This window comes from Homalodisca vitripennis, chromosome 5, assembly GCF_021130785.1.
Source record: "Homalodisca vitripennis isolate AUS2020 chromosome 5, UT_GWSS_2.1, whole genome shotgun sequence".
NCBI lineage: Eukaryota > Metazoa > Arthropoda > Insecta > Hemiptera > Cicadellidae > Homalodisca > Homalodisca vitripennis.
This window is the reverse complement of record NC_060211.1, coordinates 81,892,138-81,911,693: the sequence shown is the minus strand read 5'-3', so window position 1 is coordinate 81,911,693 and position 19,556 is coordinate 81,892,138. Positions and strand designations below refer to the sequence as shown.

The following is a 19,556-nucleotide window of genomic DNA, read 5'->3' as shown; positions in this document are numbered from 1 at the left end:
AGCGTGTTGCAAACGGAGTTCAAAAGTGAAATGTTTGACAGTTTAACTGTGGACGATCACCTGCAATAGGGACTCTGATTTTCGCAGTGTCAATTTTAGGCGTTTCTGGAGACAGCACAAGGAAAATTAGTTGCAATAATAAAATAATCAAGAGAATTGCAAAAACTTATACAACACCTATTTATTTTTTTAACTTAATTACATTAAAACATAAAACCAATATTTAATACTTTTATTTTTGTGTGTGAGGCCTTTCGATAGAAAGGCTTTCTTCTTCAGACACATCACATTTGTGTCTATCGAAAAGCCTAAAAAAAGTAAATAAAAGTATTAAATATTGGTTTTATGTTTTAATGTAATTAAGTTATTAGTGACCAATAATAAGCTCTATCTACAGCAACACCTATTTTTTATTTGTGTATGAGGCCTTTCGATAGAAAGGCTATCTTCTTCAGACACATCACATTTGTGTCTATCGAAAGGCCTCAAAAAAAAAAAATAAATAAATAAAAGTATTAAATATTGGTTTTACGTTTTAATGTAATTAAGTTATTAGTGACCAATATAAGCTCCATCTACAGCAACACCTATTTATGTATTATTTGATCATTACAGTAGTTGTAATGCGTGTTGAACTACCAATAATTTGATATTGGTTATTATATAAAATAAAACAACTACATACAAAACTGTATTAGATTTAAACTATATCGACAGTCTATAGATGTTTTACTTTAACAATTAAGATAAATAATATTTTTTTATTTTCAGAATACTCTTTCATACACATTTTCTGTTATCGGAGGTCTTGTCCGGTTTGAATGCAGATTTCTTTCCTGCATGATATAAAATTTTGCTGTAACTGTAATCTGATACAACGGGTCAGATTTCAGCGATGAGTACGAGTCGCCACTTCCTGTCGGCTCGGCGCAGCGCCTGGGACCGGTCCTGCGCTGATCCTGCGGCAGGTGTCCTGGCTGTTCACGTAACTGCCCATCTGCCCCCTCGTCTCCCCCACCGCCATAACTGGAGCGTTCATTGCGAGAGACGAGGTGTACTTTTCTAGGAAATGGAGGTAATATATGCAAAGGCCTACGTAAGGAAGTTTGCTTTCTCTTTACACAAAGAGTATGGGGAGAAAGTACTGTTTTCGTACAAAAGGTGTCAAAAATTAAAAGTCAAGATTAGTGCACGTACGTAAATCGGCCAATAAGTTAAAACAATTATTAGCGTTTCCTTGAACTTTATTTGACTAGTCTGCTTTTAAAAGTTTAATTTTAAAAGGATGATCTAGAAAATTCTAAGGTTCTTGAGAATAAGAATTGAGTTTCTTATAGTTCTAATGATATTTTTACAAAAAGTTATTGATTCCATCTTTTCGAAACCTTTTGTTTGAAATGTAAGAAGGATAGTTTCTATTTTGATATACATTTATTTCAATCGTTGACAATTACAAATATTGATTCTAATTAGATTGTATGTACATTTTATTAATGTGCATTCCAGACAATATTTTATTTCTATAACATCTTGATTTACAAATACGTATGTAAAACTTATTTACATAAGTTTTTCAGAACATCAACCCATGAAATGTCTTTTTAACAAAAGCATTTTACCACAAGGAAAAGTGGTCTTCATAGTTTTATTGAATTTCAAGAATTTATAAAAATTCAAATTTTGGACCTTTGGATTGAAATAAAACACGATACATCATTATTATAAATGTGAGTTTTTAACTCAAGTAACTAATTAATTAAAGAATTAACCTTTTGGAAGTATTAAAACCCTATAGTATTTTACAGACCAACCACCTTTAAAGAACACCTTAATAATGCGGAAATGGCGAATACATTGTTGTAAAAATAATAATAGTTTTGCATATTGGCACAACTTTTATTATTTTGGCCTTAATCATAAACACACTTAAATAAAATGTTGTATGTATCCTTTACTTACAGCAAGGAATTTGTTAGAAAATTAATAATATTAGTGTAATACAAAGAAAACGTGTATTTTTTAATATCATATGTGGAGTGATATACATATATTTTTATAACAGCACATATTAGAGTTATATTTTGTATTTAAACGTATACCTAAGTTATGATTATTTTCCATAGTTGAATTATTGTGTAATGAAATGATTTTCGTTATCATTACTTTTAACGATGCAGTAAATATTTACCTTTAACGCTGACGTAAATATTACATTGTTACAATGGTGCGTCAAAATATTGGAAAGAAAAATGTATGGCGGTAATCATTAGAATTACTATCGTAAAATTTTAAGATCGAACTAAACACCCATAATGTTTAGGGGTGAAATTACTTTAACCTCTTAAAGGAATTAAGCTGATCAAGTTTAATCGCTCGTGGGGTCCTGTAGTGCGACAAGGGCGTCACACTTGTCGCCGAGACAACGCGGTGGGCAAATTAAAAACACGTCCGCTTCAATAGAGTTATAAATGAAGAAGGGTCCCAGAACAATATCGGGTGGAGGACAGTCAAGCCCATTAATATCCCGAGGGAGGACAGCCAGGCAGTTGGCACGTTGTTGCCAATTTGTAACACGAGCCGCCAACAGTCGGAACAATCGCGCTTGTAATGATGCGCGCGCACATCACCGACTCTGCAAATATGAAATACGATGTCAGATAATAATAGAAAGGCCAGTTTATGCACAACAGTGAGTCCTCGAGATAGGATCTGCCGACGGGACGCGTCTTTACGCGAATCTCTTAACACCTCAGCTTTCTTCTGCACAAGCGTATCTCTATTATTCGCGTGAACCTCCATAAACGTCTGCTGCGAGAAATGGCTCACTTCTGCATAACGTGGTAACTACCAGAGCCTCCACTCCCACAAGGCCGGAGGCGATAGCTCAGCCGATAGCGGACGCTTACCTCGCGAACACAGTTGCATTGCAGTACACAAGTGAATCCATCTCATTGGTAATTTCCTTTCTTTAATCAAAACCTTCTTGTGCTCCATACGTTGTAAAAACATTACTGGAGCTCTAAAAGTTGCTCTGAAATGTGCCAAAAATATATAAACTTTATAAAATATATAACTTAAAGCTGAGGGGCTATAACAAAATCAACTTGTCTGGATTTTAGTTCATATTTTGTAGCCAATAACACTATTGACGAGAAAAGTTTATTTGGATAACTTCCAAGCAGTGGCATAACTAAGAGGAGGAGAGGGGTATAGAACCTTTCTGCCAAAGGTCAAAATTATTTAGATATACTCGTATATGTGTAGCGGCAACGCAACTGCTTTGAAATACAGTAATTAAACGTGTTATTCTAAATTAGTAGTAGCAAGATTATTTGAATTTTTATTTAATCCATATCCCCGATGAGATGTGCCCTTCCATCAGATTCACTCCTTACCCTCCAAAGCCAAATACTATTTACGCCATTGCTTTCAGATTATTGAATTATAATTTGAAATATATCTAGTTTAACGACACTTCCATTTAAAAGTATGAAATTACCTTCAAGTTCACATTTACATTTGTACACCTTTTTGAGCCTACTAAGATGCTAACATGTTACCAGGTAATTCTTCTAATCTTAAGCGGAGATTAAATAATGATGATATACCTTAAACCATTTTTGGGGTATTATACGACATATATATATATATATATATATATATATATATATATATATATATATATATATATATATGCGTGTGTGTGTGTGTGTGTGTGTGTGTGTGTGTATATAATATTAATTCTATAGGCCTATTGCATCCGGGGCTTCTAAGTAGGGCCAATGTGAAATAGAAGTGAAGGAGATTTGCCAAAAACTTACGTCTATCTTAGGTAATAAGCATAAACATTAATTCATTAGGCTTCCTAATTAATATAGACGCAAGTACTAATAGCATTCCATACTTGTCTAATCGGCAACGTGTACCTAGACGACTGAAAATAAATGTATTTTTTCCCAGATTCATTTAGTGATAACAAAGGGATGACATCTTTATCTCCACAAACTTTTCTGTCTCTTTTATATGATTAACAGACGTAAAATTCTGGTTATTTATGTTAGTAGACGTTTTCCGTTATTTACAATCCGTTAATAGGTTTTGTGATAGATTTTTATTCATCACCAGATTTACCTTCCGGCCTGTCCAACTAGTAGATATTTAACCCCTCCTTATTCAACCCTTTTTAGACATCCAACACTTACTTTGAGTAATGCTGTATATTATTTTTAGATTGAAAGAATTTACGATCTTCATTTGTTTTAAGAAGCATAAACACCTGATATAATAATGTTAGGATTTGTTATTTCACTTTCATTTCAGTTACACATAAGGGAAATGCAAAAATGAGAGATTTAGAACGTTATAAAGGTACTAAAATATAAAGTGACAAAGTATTGAAGCACGATTATTAATCTGCAAATTATTCAACCTTCGGATACTTATGTAGGGAGAAATTTAATATTTCATACAAAAAAATTAAGAATATCAGTACCGTTGTCCAAAAAATGTATAAACTACATAAGTAACGGCTTCAAACAACTGAACAATGTTATAGATACAAAGATAAATACTACAAAACAGTCCCACTTCCCTGTCGAATCCCAAGTTTATGAAGGCTATCCTCTCCCCCTGAGAGTATTTGCATTCCTTACGCAAGCGGCTGCGGCAGGGTAAACTATAATTCAGGTTTTATGGTTGTGCTCGATTTTAATCAATGAAGTTATTCGAAGCGGTGTCGTAAACTATAATAAATTGGAAGAAGTCGGTAGACCGCGAGTTATAGACTTGTTCGGCTGACGGTCTGCATAAATCGGACAACTGTTTGGGAACAGCGCTGACCGACTGTTGCAGACCCGTGTTTACCGCTGATTGAAGGTTCAGCCTCCCGCCATTAGGGCTCCAAGGTGCCGGAAGATGATAGTTTGTGAGCTCACGAAAGTAGCTTGGCGTTGAAAGGAATTAATTGTTCTCAAATGGGATCACGTTGGATCTCAGATTGCATACGTTGCCACAATTTTCTGGTCGTTGAGATGATTCGTTCCCTCCAAAACACACCGAGAAGGTCGACCTCGCAGGCGCGATATAACGGGACTCCTACACTTTCTAACGCCATTAGAAATTCACAAATCATTGTTGTTTGTTTTCAAATAACAAGATTCGAATTATGTAAGGTGTAAACATTAATTTAAAAGGAATCTCAAAAAGTAATTCTTGGAAGTAAAATTTTAGTACACTATAACGTATAAAATAGCTGATTTTAAAATTGGTGTTACATATGCTTAATTTCTGAACAAACACTCCAATAAATGATAAATTTTTGTTTTTGTGAGGCCTTTCGTGTTCAATGAACACATCGTCAGACCCACATAACTGAAATAAAATTAAGCATTTGGTTTCCAATAAGACAAAGCTGGTAAAATGGTGTTACATATATTTTAGAGTGTATTTATTCAATGATTTAAAAAAATTATTTAACTTCTAAAGCCATCTAGTAATTAATAAAATGATAACTAATTATAACAAAATTCTGTGAATAATATAATAAATAATACCTATCAAATGCCTAAAAAAGGGTAAGAGATCGCCACACCACGTGTCGTGAAAAGTTTCACTGAGGTTGCATAAAAATTGTAAAACCTATATAGATTTCATTCCCATGATTCCTGCGTACAAATAGACAAAAATCATACAAATAAGAAGTTGGCACAAAATGACGCATCATTGTACTTATTCTTGTAGAAATGAAGTTTCATGCTAACTTAAACTGACGACGTATCATGATACATGATATTTTGATATTTTTGTTCATTAAATTTAGTTTCATTTTAGTTAAAAAAAAAAATAAAAGTATACATACCACTGAACTACGTGTGTTAATATCTCACATGTTTGAATCTGTTATGGGTGTACTGAATTTGTTTACAAATTTATTTCTCTATTGTTTCGTTGCCATCATAATTGCTCATAAGACCAATGTAAAAAATATTCACTAACGCTCAGCCATATTCTATGGAATAACGTACACCATCATCTAACTCAGCGTTCCTCATATAGAAATAAAGCTTCATGCACAATTTCATGACTACAGGTCAAATAGTTTTCGAGTTATCGTGTTCCATAGAATGACAGACAGAAAAAAATAAAATTTTCGATCCCACAAGTGACAAGCTTTGTTAAAGCTAAAGTATATTACCATACGATAAGTAGTTTACTAAGGATAACGAGAAGTTATTGTGTTGATATAAATCTTGAAGTGCCGAAATAAACAGTTCTGACCTATTGCATGAATTTTTTATTATTAAGTGGAGCAAAATGTACGCTCAAATTGTGTGGGTTTTTATGTTGAATATATAATAAGCTGTTATTTTACAAATTTAGTAAAATCAGTCTCGGAAATAACCAGTTAATCGCAAAACCAATGAAAACGATTACGTTTCATTATCATATTGGCAAAAAATCCTGAAATTTCTCAACCTTAATAGCGTTTTAAAGGATTATACACATAGGAAGCAATCCAAGTAATCATGAGTGATCGGTCTCCGATTTGCAGCATCATTAGAACTCCATCAAAATGTAAATTTCTTCACATCCTAAAAACTGTAATAATATAGGCTGTTTAATGAAACATACATAGGATTATCGATACACATTGAAACAATACAAGTTAAGTTTAGTAAAAAAACAATGACCTTTTTGCGCAGCTAACTGATTAATTATAAACAGAATCCAGTAATTACATGCATTTTATAAAAACATTGAAATACTAACTAAGGCTTGAGTTGATAAAGGCTAACACTGAAATATTCTTGTCTTTTATTAGAAGAGTAACATAAAGGTATGTCGGTTAATACCGTGATTTAGCAATATGTGGATTGACGGGGATGGGAAAACTGGGACGATAGTCATACAGTTGGAATATCGGTAAGCTTTGGAGTACTCATGATTAGTTAATTTCGCTTCTGAGATTAACTACATTAACCGTACTTAACAACTAAAATGCGTTACCTGCTGACTTTTAATGTTCCTAAATAGTTTTTCACTTATCTTTCTAACTGGAATTACGTTTATATTTAAGTTATTCAACAAATATTAATCGGTTTAATACGTTTCACATTATTGGGGTTTAACCACAGGTTTAGAAAGTTCTCCAAAAATTAATGATGGATCCTTATACTTAAGGATAGCAACGAATTTGGATGGTATTAAATGTATCCTCTACTTCCTAGCATTATACGTCCAGTGTAATCCACGGTGTACCTGATCTACGTTTACCGCAGCACAATACGTACATTGGTAATGTAACTTAAAATTTCATGTTTTTCTCTGCTATGGCAAGCCAATTTCAGTAAAAGTTTGTTATGATTAACTTTTTAGAAATTCAGTCATTTACTGAAAACGGCTTCCCGTAGATTGGTAGGCATATCTCAAAACCTTTATTGGGTCAGCACTATTTTGAAGCGGCGGAACTTACAAACTGGAAAACGCACATGATATTCTCTTAATTATAATGAAAGGCATTGTAAGAAAACAGATTAGGCTTTGTAAGAACCAGAAATGCAGGGGTTATATTTGCTGGAATAACGTATAAATGTTTCAAATGAAACGCTGTGTAATTTTAAACAAACCTCTAAGCTTGTAAATTATGCACAATGTTTAATTAATGTAATAATTTTCCATTCTTCACAGTACACAACAGTTTTGTTTCAATTGAACTGTAATTTTATATTCCTACTTATGAACCTGTGTAGAATATGTGTAATTGTAAGTTGATGAAATATAGTATTCCAGAATAGTCCATAGTTCATAGTCCAGAATATGAGTATAGGCAGGACAACACATACATAAGCGTAAGTCATTCTCACATTCCAACCTGATCTGTTACGAGTTCAGTACGTCAAATCGATTATTTATTTGATGTACATAACATTCTGGACGATACAATATTATATACAATTTTTAGAGCTTTATAGATATACTATGTTTGACTTTACCACTACTTCGTCTACCTTAACGATGTCTGAATGACTCATAGGAGTGTTACTTTGTGAATTTCTAAACTTCATACATTTATGTAAGCCTCTTTGATGATATCTACTTCTTTTGTGTAAGTCTTTACAGCGAATAAATAGAATTCCAATATTTCCTGAACATAAAAATGTAAATATCAGTCTCAGATTAACTTGGTTTACAATATTAGTACATATTTAATTGTCGATGTTTAACAATCATCACAATGGCCGAACACACTACACTGCTAGAAGCAAACAAAATGTTTGGAAACATTATGAAAAGTTCAAGAAGTATTTATTGAAATTTTATTTGTAGCTAAGTGTAGATAGTTATGGAACTATATTTTTTTTGTATATTTAGTATTACATCGAATTAGCTCTTGTAACGTCGAAGAAGTATTTAATTTTGTATTCTTATACTTCAAAGTAGTTCATAAACTTCTAAATTAGTTTTCTACTGTAAAAAGCTTTTTATTTACTTATGTGTAACAGATAAATGCAGTTCTAAATAAGTTATTGACGGTGGGTAGCAAGTATCTATCTCAACTGTTACGCTGCCTGCTTGACTTACTTAGTTAATAATGGTTTTCTTACTTAGTTACATGTTAATTAACTACTAGACTATTAGGCAAATACCTGGTTCGATATAATGCGGGAGACAGCATCAATATCTAAAGTCGTTGAATTGACGCTCGTAAACTGGTCATCATTAAGTAGAGCTCTGTGGGATATTTGACTTTATGTTGTTGGGCGGCGGAAAGGTTCATCCAATTATCGTATCTTAACGATGGCTTGTCCCGTATCGTATATTTTAAGCCAAATGTCAAGGCGAGAGGACTTACGCTAAGATCTAATTGCCTTTTACTACCGGCAAAACAGTCCTTTGGCGTCAATTAAGTCGTCTTCGTCACACTCCAGCCGAGGAATCTCCAGGGCTCGTTAAACCGAGGACCACAGAAGTGTTTTGTCCCCGAGCTTATCGCGGGTCACATTATTGAGCTTAATACTGGCAATAAAAATCTATATACATTGTAATTATGAAACACTTTAATATTCGTAAACGTAAACTTTTTACTTTCTCATTTTAAATAATCTGATTTAATGACGCAATCTTTTTTACTGGTTCTTCGTTAAGTAATTAAACAAAAAATTAAGTTATACCGAGCTTAAAAGGACAAATATCTTCGCTACCACACATTATGGTATAATGATAACTGATAACTTTATCGTCTACCACAAGGCGAGAGTTGTATAATAAGGAGGTCTTATCAATACTGTACCCGAAGCAAAAGCTGAGTCTTATCAAAGGAGGAGTTTTTTTGTGCCTTTTGTATTTCATTTTTTTTAACTGTTTATAGGACTATTTTAACTAATAGAATATAATGATATGTAATAAAACATGATGAATACAAAAGAAATATAAATATTTACTATTGAAACGCAGTCAAATTATCTCTCTAATAAGTAAGGTATATACCTTGTGATATATAAATGTTTTCTTATTTAAAACATATTAAACTTGACTTATCTGTTGTCAAGATCAATTTTGGCCAATTTATTCCCATGTATTGTTCATTTTTCATAACCTTTGCATGCCTCTTGACTTAGTTTTGACACCTTAATAAAAGACTCCATTTCTTGGAACGTAGTGTGAACCATGGGCATAGTTATGACCATTCTAAATTACACCAGTATGAAAATTTTTTTGAGCCATACATGATTTTGCCTTGTTTCCCCGACCAAGAATATTACATTTAAAGGTCTGAGAAGCCAAATTCAGTCATTAGATGCCTATTTTGGAATTTTATGACTTTTTAATTAACTTTCAGTCATTTCTGATGACACAATTGAGTTTGTTTTGTTGTCCTGATCAAGAATATATATACATAAGCAGGTCTGAGGCCTACTTCAATTAAAGGGTAACTAAGATGACTTTTATAGCAGTCTTCAATTTAAAGGAAAAGTTAGATAGTAACTTGTCATTTAAATCTGCATTATAGTACTGGCCAAGCACTGCATACCAGTATTTGCTAAAACATACAGTTAAAAATATATTTTTTCTTAAAGCTTATACTAATTTTCTTATCTGGATAAACTCTGAGCTTAACAGCGATTCCAGAAAAAATTAATAGTCGGTTTTGTTACTATCAAGGTTACTCTTTGCATTAGGGATTATAAATATTAACAAATTTATTATAATAGTTTAAATTATTAAACAAATATTTGAGTTGTCATAACATAATATTTACACAGAGCAGTTGTTGACATTTATAGCCTGTTTAATTTAATAATCGTAACATTGGTTTGAGGTTTTTTCCGCAACTTTAGAAACTAGTAGAGCGTAGTCCAGAGGGATTTTACAGTTTCAAACACTTCCTACTATTTTTATTTAACAGAAACAATAAAATATCTAAACCATGCTGTGATTCAATAAGATTTTCTGTGCCACACTTATTTTCAGATTTTGTATATTAAAGTACTTAATGACGAGAAACAGAATAAACAGTTTTAAAATAACTTCTTGGCTGAACGTTAGCGAAGCCTATCAATCTAGGGGGATGGTAATTTTAATTTCTGACTGTCTACTTGTCCATGTGTCTGACTGTCCGCAAGGCATTTCGAAAATGAACCGATGTATAGACTTGAAGTTTTGCAAAAAGCTTCATTTCTATATTCACAACTCAGATTTCGTTTATGATGCCTGTCACTCCATGGGATGTGGTTAAGCGTTAGCCATTATTTTTACATTTGTCTTATGAACAACTAGAAAATATCAGAATAAATAAAGTTGTTAACAACCTGTGTATGATTGTATAAGATTATAAGTGACACTTTTATTCAAAGAGTAAAAAGAAAGGTATTACAGCCTGGAGCAATGTCAAAAGTAGGTTACAGTATTTTACTTCAGCGCACTCTTGCACTGTAGTAACCTAGCTAACTTACTGGAACTTTAATAATTTGAACACCTAGCTATGAAACGTAACTTTTTCAACAAAAATGTGAATGTACCATGTGGCACGATATCTCGAGAAAACTTTCATCTTTACACTTTGAATTCTGTACAAAACTTCAGTTCTACGTAGACAAGAAATAGTTCTGTGATAGTGCCTATCTAGACATTAAATTTTGCTCAGTGTCATTGAAGATTATCACGTAGTAGGGTTACACAGTTTCTCTTTTGTTTTCCAAAGGAGGGGAAAGTAATAATTTCTTTTTTGTGTGATTGTGTGTCTGTGTATCTGTATGAGTTATATAAGTAGATTTTTCCTTCTAACCCTCGCAAGGCCTGTTGCACGACACGTGGTGTGGCGTACTACCTTGTAATATTGTAAGTAACGTGATGACTTCTGGTTGGAACTTAAAACGTTATCTTCCGTTGTAAACAATGTGATTTTCGAAACGTGAAAAAACTTATGCTATACTAAATTACTGACCGGTTTTCAAAATATAAGCTGGATAATTTTCTTAGTTCTTAGTTTTTCTTAGTTCAATCGTAGAAACTAGATTTATATTACTTTACTTTCTGTTGTCCTCTCGTTCACTAAAAATGTTACTGACTCTGAGAGACGATGATTCTGTCATCACATGAAAAGCCAAGCTTGAATACTAAATGATAATGTCATATTTATGATGTTATTGAATTATACATTTACTATGTTACCCACCAACATGGCTGATGGCATTAACCAAATAAATTAGCATGTTTTCATAAAACAAATTTAAATTGTAGGATTTGTAGTTTTTGTGTAAGTTTAATTAATAAAACGAACTTTAGTGTTGCCCTATCCCAATATTTTAATTCATGATCCAGGTTTGGAGCCTGAAAATACATGACTTTTCTCAGATAGTAGTATTTTATATGACGTCTTCTTTGACAAGTGTAACCAGTACATGACTTCAGACAAAGATGAAAGTTTAGTTACATAAACATGTATCTTAGTGCCTAGAAATGTTGTACTCGGTAAAACGTCAATTTTCAGCCTACTATTTCATGTATTTCATCATATTACCTTCCTTTAGTCTCAACCGTGTGGGCGGAATATTTTCACATTCCTGAGTATCTTTGCATACATAAAATAGTTCGTTTATAGTTGGAGACAAGCCACTGTTCCAATTAAGCTTGAATAAGTTTACTTCCACTGGGTTATTTATTTTCCACGATACCATTATAAAATAAACGATGGTAGAATTCGTGTAAAACAGCCGTTTTAAAATGAACACGTCATGAATGTAAATGTATTTTTCATTTGAATAACAAGTCCTCGTATTTAATGAACATAAACCTGATATTCGGGGTTGGATAATTATTCAAACTCTCTGAGGTAAACTGTATACGTAATCATTGCCGTATATAACAAGTTACTAACTTTAACCTAGTAAATACTATCAAAATATGGCTACAACCTAGTGATTTATTTTATTGTTTTCACTGTGCCAGGTATTATTGAAAGGTATGCTGGCGTACTTTAGAGTACAAGTGTCTATATGAAAAATAAACGTAAATTTTAATAAAATAATATATGTTTAAGCAAATATTATATGAGCTCGATGGTACCATCCTGTAAATGTAAGTTTTGGGCAAAATTTGCCCAGTACACTATCAGTTACTTTAATTACAATGCACATTACACTCTTATAAATTAAACAGTAACATTACCCCCCCCTTTCTAGTATTAAGGAAATGTATTCATTAATTTAAATTTTGTCAGAGAATTCATAAGATGCAGGTAATAAATATGTCAGACATAATAATAAATAACATGTATATCAAGTATGAAGTAAAACATCTAAAGAAATTATAATAATGAATAATGGTAATATAAAAATCATGATTATCGATGTGTGACAAGGTAACGTTTATTAACCGAAGTAGGTTTTAGAAACCAACATCTGTATGTATGGTTTTCTCTATTAAGACAACAATACAAGTTCAACTGAAGAGCCGTAAACACATTATATTGGAAACGAATTTAAAACGTTCACAAAACACATTTTAGACTGTTAATAAAAATGCCATACATGTAGGGCTTATTAGTTTTATATATGCTTATATATTTTCTTGATCGGAAGAAAAGGCAAACTCGAGGTATGGCAAAAGTGAGGTATGGCACTCGAAATACCTTAGAACGTAAGTGGATATAAATGGCCAAAAGTGGACACCTTTTATGTATATACATTTTTTGAAAATGTATCGATTTAAACCAGAAATGCATTCTCCTACTCGCACAAACCCTAAAATATACCAGTCCAAACATTTCCAACTAGTGAATCTCTTAGCTATGGCACTGAAATAATATATACCTGATATATGCCTACTTCTGTTTGGAAAATATCATAGGACTTTATCATATTTCATAATAAATGCTTTTACTAAGAAGCCTGCGCTCTTTAACTTTGAAAGTTGCGTGTGAGGTAACGGGTAACTGCTAATAACAAGTATTATTTCAATGTGTTCAATTTCTTCATTCTAATCTATATTAGAAACATCGAGTTGGATTACGGTGCATGCCACGTCATGGGTTTTGGCTGAGCGTTAGTGAACATTTTTACACTGATCGTGTGGGTAACCTTGATGGCAACGAGAAAACACAGATCAACTTGTAAAAATTAGAGTAAAATCATAGTATGACATTTTACCATGCGACATAGTAACACATGCAACTAGAGATTTTAAATTTCAAATATAGGCTCTGCGACACGTGTTGTAGCCGTACTCCAAATATGTAAATACAAAACAAAAGTGAAAAATGTCACGCGCTTCTGACATAGTTACATTTTAACTTTGAGAATTTTACTACTACCGTATATAATTTCAATAATACTCGTATATCCAATTCTAATCAAACATTCTTTTCCGCATTTTAAATTTAATAATTAATTTAAATGTATCAAATTTAATCCAAAGATGGTAAGTATAATAAAAGTTTTGTTTACAACGTTTTTATAGTATTGCATAATCTGTAACACTTATATTTAAATTAAGGTGTGGATAAAATAATAATAATCATGTTTCATTTTCTCAAATATGTGTACAGTTGTTTTACGAACAATAATTTCTTAGACACCAGGTCTGACCTCAAGAATAAAATGATATATATATATATATATATATAACATATATATATATATATATATATATATATAAAATGTTATTCTTGATGTCAGACCTGGTTTATAAGACATTACTGTTTGTAAAACAACTGTACACATATTTGAGAAAATAAAACATTATTATTATTATTATTTTATCCACACCTTAAAATAAAAACTTACATATAAAACATAAATCAAATCATTTAACAATTGCAGACAAGAAAGAATATAAAACAAATTCAATTTATTAACGAAAAGATGTAGCTAATTACAGTAACGATTTTAGATAATTAAGAAAAACTCTAGTGTACTAGTTTTACAGGAACTACTAGCACTAAATTTCCCACACTGATCGTCCCGCAGTTAAGGACTCAGTACTTGTATATGTATGTAGACAAACCGTGCCCTGTACCTGTCTCAAGAGGCGGGCCTGTAAGATGTCTACAAGATGTACCACTGCACAACGCACGCTGTCCCGCCGTTCCAGTTGCATACTACGCAGGAAGTGACGTAACACCGCATTATTTATACCTTGGCTAGACAAACCCGTTATTAACATCGGTCTATTTGGATGCAGTTCAAACCTAAACTCGTTGTACCATAACGGGTGTTTCTAACACTTTTTACCTTACACCCGACCTCACTACCGTCGAGCAACTTTTTGTGATACATGAGTTTCCTTCATCACGAAGCAGATTAGATAGCTATCATAATCAATAGAACTCGCTTACTTTTAGAATATAATGTTGGATTTTTTTTAATAACTGTATTTATTTGATATTCCATTCATTGAAAATTTGGATTGTGTAAAAATTTTAAAATATGGATTGCTTAGAATTGATATATAGCCTAGTAAGAATATATACAATGCAATAAATATAGTACAATACAATACAATATAACGAGATAACTTAAGTACTATAATATAATAATAGAATATATATATATATATATATATATATATATATATATATATATATATATATATTACTACTAAACGTAAAACTATGTAAAACAGTAAAAGGAAAGTAAACATTGTATTTGTAACATACCTGAGTTAACTTTGTTCTTAAAAGCTGAGAAAATTGTATATAACATCTTTGTTGTACATGTACTAGTTACATGAATTGAGACAGCGAGCACTCGTACTGACTTCTGTGGAGTGAGAGGCTCAGGCAATTAATATCTGAATGATAACAATCTAAGTTAGGCGTAGCGGCGGACCTCAGAACTAACTGAAATTAATCCCCCGGACATCAGCACACAACGACCGTACGAATGATTTATCATGTAGGAGTACGCCTACAAGGTAGGAGTACGCCACACCATGTTTTGCGTAACATTCATCGCTAAGGTTCAAAGAAAAAATTTCATTGACAGATAGAACGAGAGACAATGAAACAAAAATAAATTGTGTCACCTTACTTAGAGTAACGCTTCAAATACGTGCAGTCGAATTCCAAGGTATGTATGCACCATTGTAAAAATAAAGTTTCATACAAAATTTTAACTCTACAGATGAAATCTTTCTCGAAATATCTTGCCACATGAGACGTTCATTTTTTCTCATTAACTTAGATATTTAAAGAATGTTTAAATAATAAAAGGCCACACACAAAGTCACTATAAAATGATGTTTAAGTGTTGTGATTGTATTGTATCACTAATGATGGCAAAGTTCCGGAAAAAATATTGTTTCCTCACAATCCTTCCATCGTAAAAAACAAACTTCAAACAAAGAGATGTTGGGGTATTTAGGCTGCATGTAGTAATGTGGTTTTTGTTAAAATCCCTTATGAACGTACTGAGTTTTTACAAATTTATTGTTTCTGCTATTTTTACGTTGCCATTATACTAAACAATAATACCAGCCAAATCCCATGGAGTGACAAGCATCACTGTCAAACTCACTGATCCATCATATCTAATATATAAATGAAGATAGAATTGAGATATCATGTAGAGAGACAGACAGACAGACAGATAGACAACGGGACTTACATAAGGACAGGCAGAAATGAAAATTTTACAGCTCCATGAATGATAAGCTCAGCCAACAATAAAGATACTACTAAAACATATACTCATAAACACGTTGTTTTGATTTTTTTTATAGAAATGTAAAAACATTAACCGCGAGCCCTTATTTGTCCCATAAATAGATCTACTTTTATCTGGCAATTTAAATTTATCTGCCGAATTAAATACTTCCAAACAAGTAGCTTTTATATATACCCAATGATCATGATGCAAAATTCACTTTTCCCTATTTGATTTTAGTTATGCTAATAAGAAAAAAATCACGCCATCGGTCAATCGGTACCAGTCTACCATGAATGGTTTCACCACTGCTGCAGGATGAGCTATAACAGTTATCAGTAACAAATTTCAGTAACAGTAATGAGGCAGTGATCTAATAATCAAAGGAATCTGGCCAAAGTTAGTTCTTTTTTAATAGCATGCTTAGGCAACAGATTCCAATGTCACAGAAGCGTAGTGGACTATAGGATATGATATGCCATAAGAATGTAATTAAATATCTGGAATATTGATGCAGAGCACATTGTGCGATTCTACAGTACAAAAATAAACATGTATGTTACTCAAGCCGGCGAAAATAGTTTTAACAAGCTAGTAACAGAATCACGGGTTTATTTTAAATATAAACCTAGAACTACACTTCGAGAACTAATCCCTATTCTCTCCAGTCTAGCTTGTATTTTCACTACAAAATAATATTCATAAATGCAATATTCATATATTTATAAAGAACGAAAAGAAACACTAGAGTTAAATTATTCCAAACATGGCAGGCTGCCAAGTATAATATTTGTTGTTACACCCATTTTAATTGCTGATGGTAATATTGGCCGATTATTGGTTACGCCCCGGCGAATTAGATGCAACTCAACTCCCTCTACTCACCTGTATAAGCGAATTTGTATTACTAGCAACTTTGTTTAATATAAGTTGACTGATCTCGGCACTACCTTGTGATACAGGAACATTTCAAGATTTTAATTGAGTCTTCAACGTGTCAACCTAATTTAAACAGGGAAACTTGGATGATGCCTTTACATTTCGAATGTAGGTAATTAATTAGAAAAGTTACATTTAACTCATTTTCGTTCTGAAAATAACATTATTCATAGAATTGACTAGTAAGGTTTTGGCAATGACATGGATTTTCATTAAGATTAGGAACAAAACTAAAATATAATTGTTTTTGATACAAAAATTCAGGAACACAAATAGTGTAATCCAAATATGTCAGTTTATAATGTAATTCACTAAGAGATAATATAAAAGAGTTAAATAGTTTGTTGGAGACCTTGAAAATGAGTGAAAGTAAAGATATAAATCAATATTACATGATATAAATATAAATAATAGGTTCAGAAATGATGGCTGCAATACCAGTTTAATTGAACACGACATTAAGATAATGTTACTGTGCATAACATTGGGATGGTCTACTACCAACCTGAATTCATTCCTTAGCATCGAATATTTAAGCTCACAGTACCACAGCACCTAATAGCATAGTTCTTAGTTCTAAAGTTCCCATAGAACGGCCCGAGAGTAACACAGCACTGACTGACATAGCAGTTCCATAGCACCTAATAGCAATGCTCCGACACGCTACTTTCACCCACAAAGATTTTTCTCATAGTACTATTTTATTAGGAGCTATGAGTCCTCTCCGTTTTGACATTGTACATCTAAGACAGATCCATCCTTTATGAGTACCATTGAACAAAGTTTGCAACTTCTCGTAATACCCAAATGGAAATAAAATACAGATCTTCTCTTTTACTCAATATGAAGAGTTTACGATGCAGCTCAAATATTTAATAGGATACTTGATACTTGAATTGCCATAGTTTATCTTACAAAAAATATAGCGATGGCAAATGTCCAAAATCCTACTATAATTTCAAATCATCCTTCATCAATAAACATTTTCGAACATCCAGTTGCTACCAGCGGGAATATTATACATATATGACAACAACATCTACGTTCTCAAATATTCTTGAACATAACTTTTAAATCAAGTGAAAGTACTGTTCATGTGGTAAATAACTATGAAATCTACCTTAAAGCATAATATTAAATTCTGCACAAACTTAAATAACATTTTATGAGACAATTATGTATCCCAAAAACCTCCGATTCTTATATGTTCATTCCTTTTGATAGTTAAATAGTGTTTAGTTATGAATGCGATGTTCGTATTTTAGAATTAACCGCAGGATTTTTAGTATAATTTTACCATGTTAAAGTTAAACAATATAAAGGTGGATGACTTTTTTAAAATAATCTTACATTGAAAATATACCTACTGCTGACTTGAAACTGCACAGACATACAATACCTTGTTTCATTCACAATGCAACAATGTTAAATATACAATTTGAATATCGCCGGCCCACGCCTCAGTCCCAGGGACGCTCATAGTTCCAGTTATCAGCTCTAGGAAGGAGAAGTAATTACGAGAGTGGACCTGTGGACTGTTGTTATCAAGGGCTCTCTTATCAGCACATAATAAACATGGCGACTGGCTGATAGTGTGATAATTAATTCCTAGGCTATCGGAGGATTTACTGGCAACTATCGAGAGCACTGAGGAACACAGAGAGGCATGTCTGGGTCCAGGCCAAGTCTTGGTGATGTACGTACCACACATGCACTCGTACCCGGCTTAGACTACATCACAGCCGCTGATCAGGTTTCACAGATTATAGATCTTCCATGATGAGTTTCATCACTGAAAAATCCGACCACTTTGGCAACGGTTAATTCTATCATATCATACATATATCTACAATTATTATGAAGAAATAGCTCCATTCCTTTCCTAAGGATGCACATTTGAACTATTATGAATGTTTAGTTCCAGTTCACCTACCTCTTATTGCGGCTACTGGAGTCTGATGCGGTTTCAGACTTGACTCCTGGAATCTAAACACATGTTCTATGGAAGAGATCGAAAATAAGAAGCTCAAATCGAACCATTGACATTTTACATCAACATTTGACCATTGAAATCAAACGTTTTGACATTTGAGATAACTAGATTAAAAATATAAAATGTAGTGTAATCCAAAGTGAATTTTCATTCTCATTGTTTCATTTATTACACAATTCGGTGCACTACGATGTTACTGACACGATCTCTAAGCACGGTGGAGCAACCGAGTGTTCTACATGCAACGTAGCCAAGAAGGGAGAGGTTGATTTAGAATAAATACTCCACTTCACCTTCCTCTTATTGTAGCGTCTGGAATCTGATGCTGTTATCACCTAACACCATAGCACCGACAACAAACTTCTTTGTGAATGTGGCTGCATGTTGGAGCTGAATTATATATTTTTTTAACAAACCAACGGCAAATTTTATTAATATCAGAATCTTAACACAAAATTTCATATTCTATGCATACTTTTTCT

The 19,556-nt window shown here is 32.6% G+C and overlaps 1 protein-coding gene across 1 annotated transcript in view; it reads left to right on the top strand.

Moving 5' to 3' along the window:
- Positions 1 to 19,556, top strand: part of LOC124363528 — a 68,818-nt gene that overhangs the window by 10,946 nt on the left and 38,316 nt on the right. Inside the window, exon 2 of the mRNA XM_046818777.1 lies at positions 887 to 1,054. Within this exon, the coding sequence (XP_046674733.1) occupies positions 887 to 1,054 (168 nt within the window). The remainder of the gene's footprint in view (positions 1 to 886; positions 1,055 to 19,556) is intronic.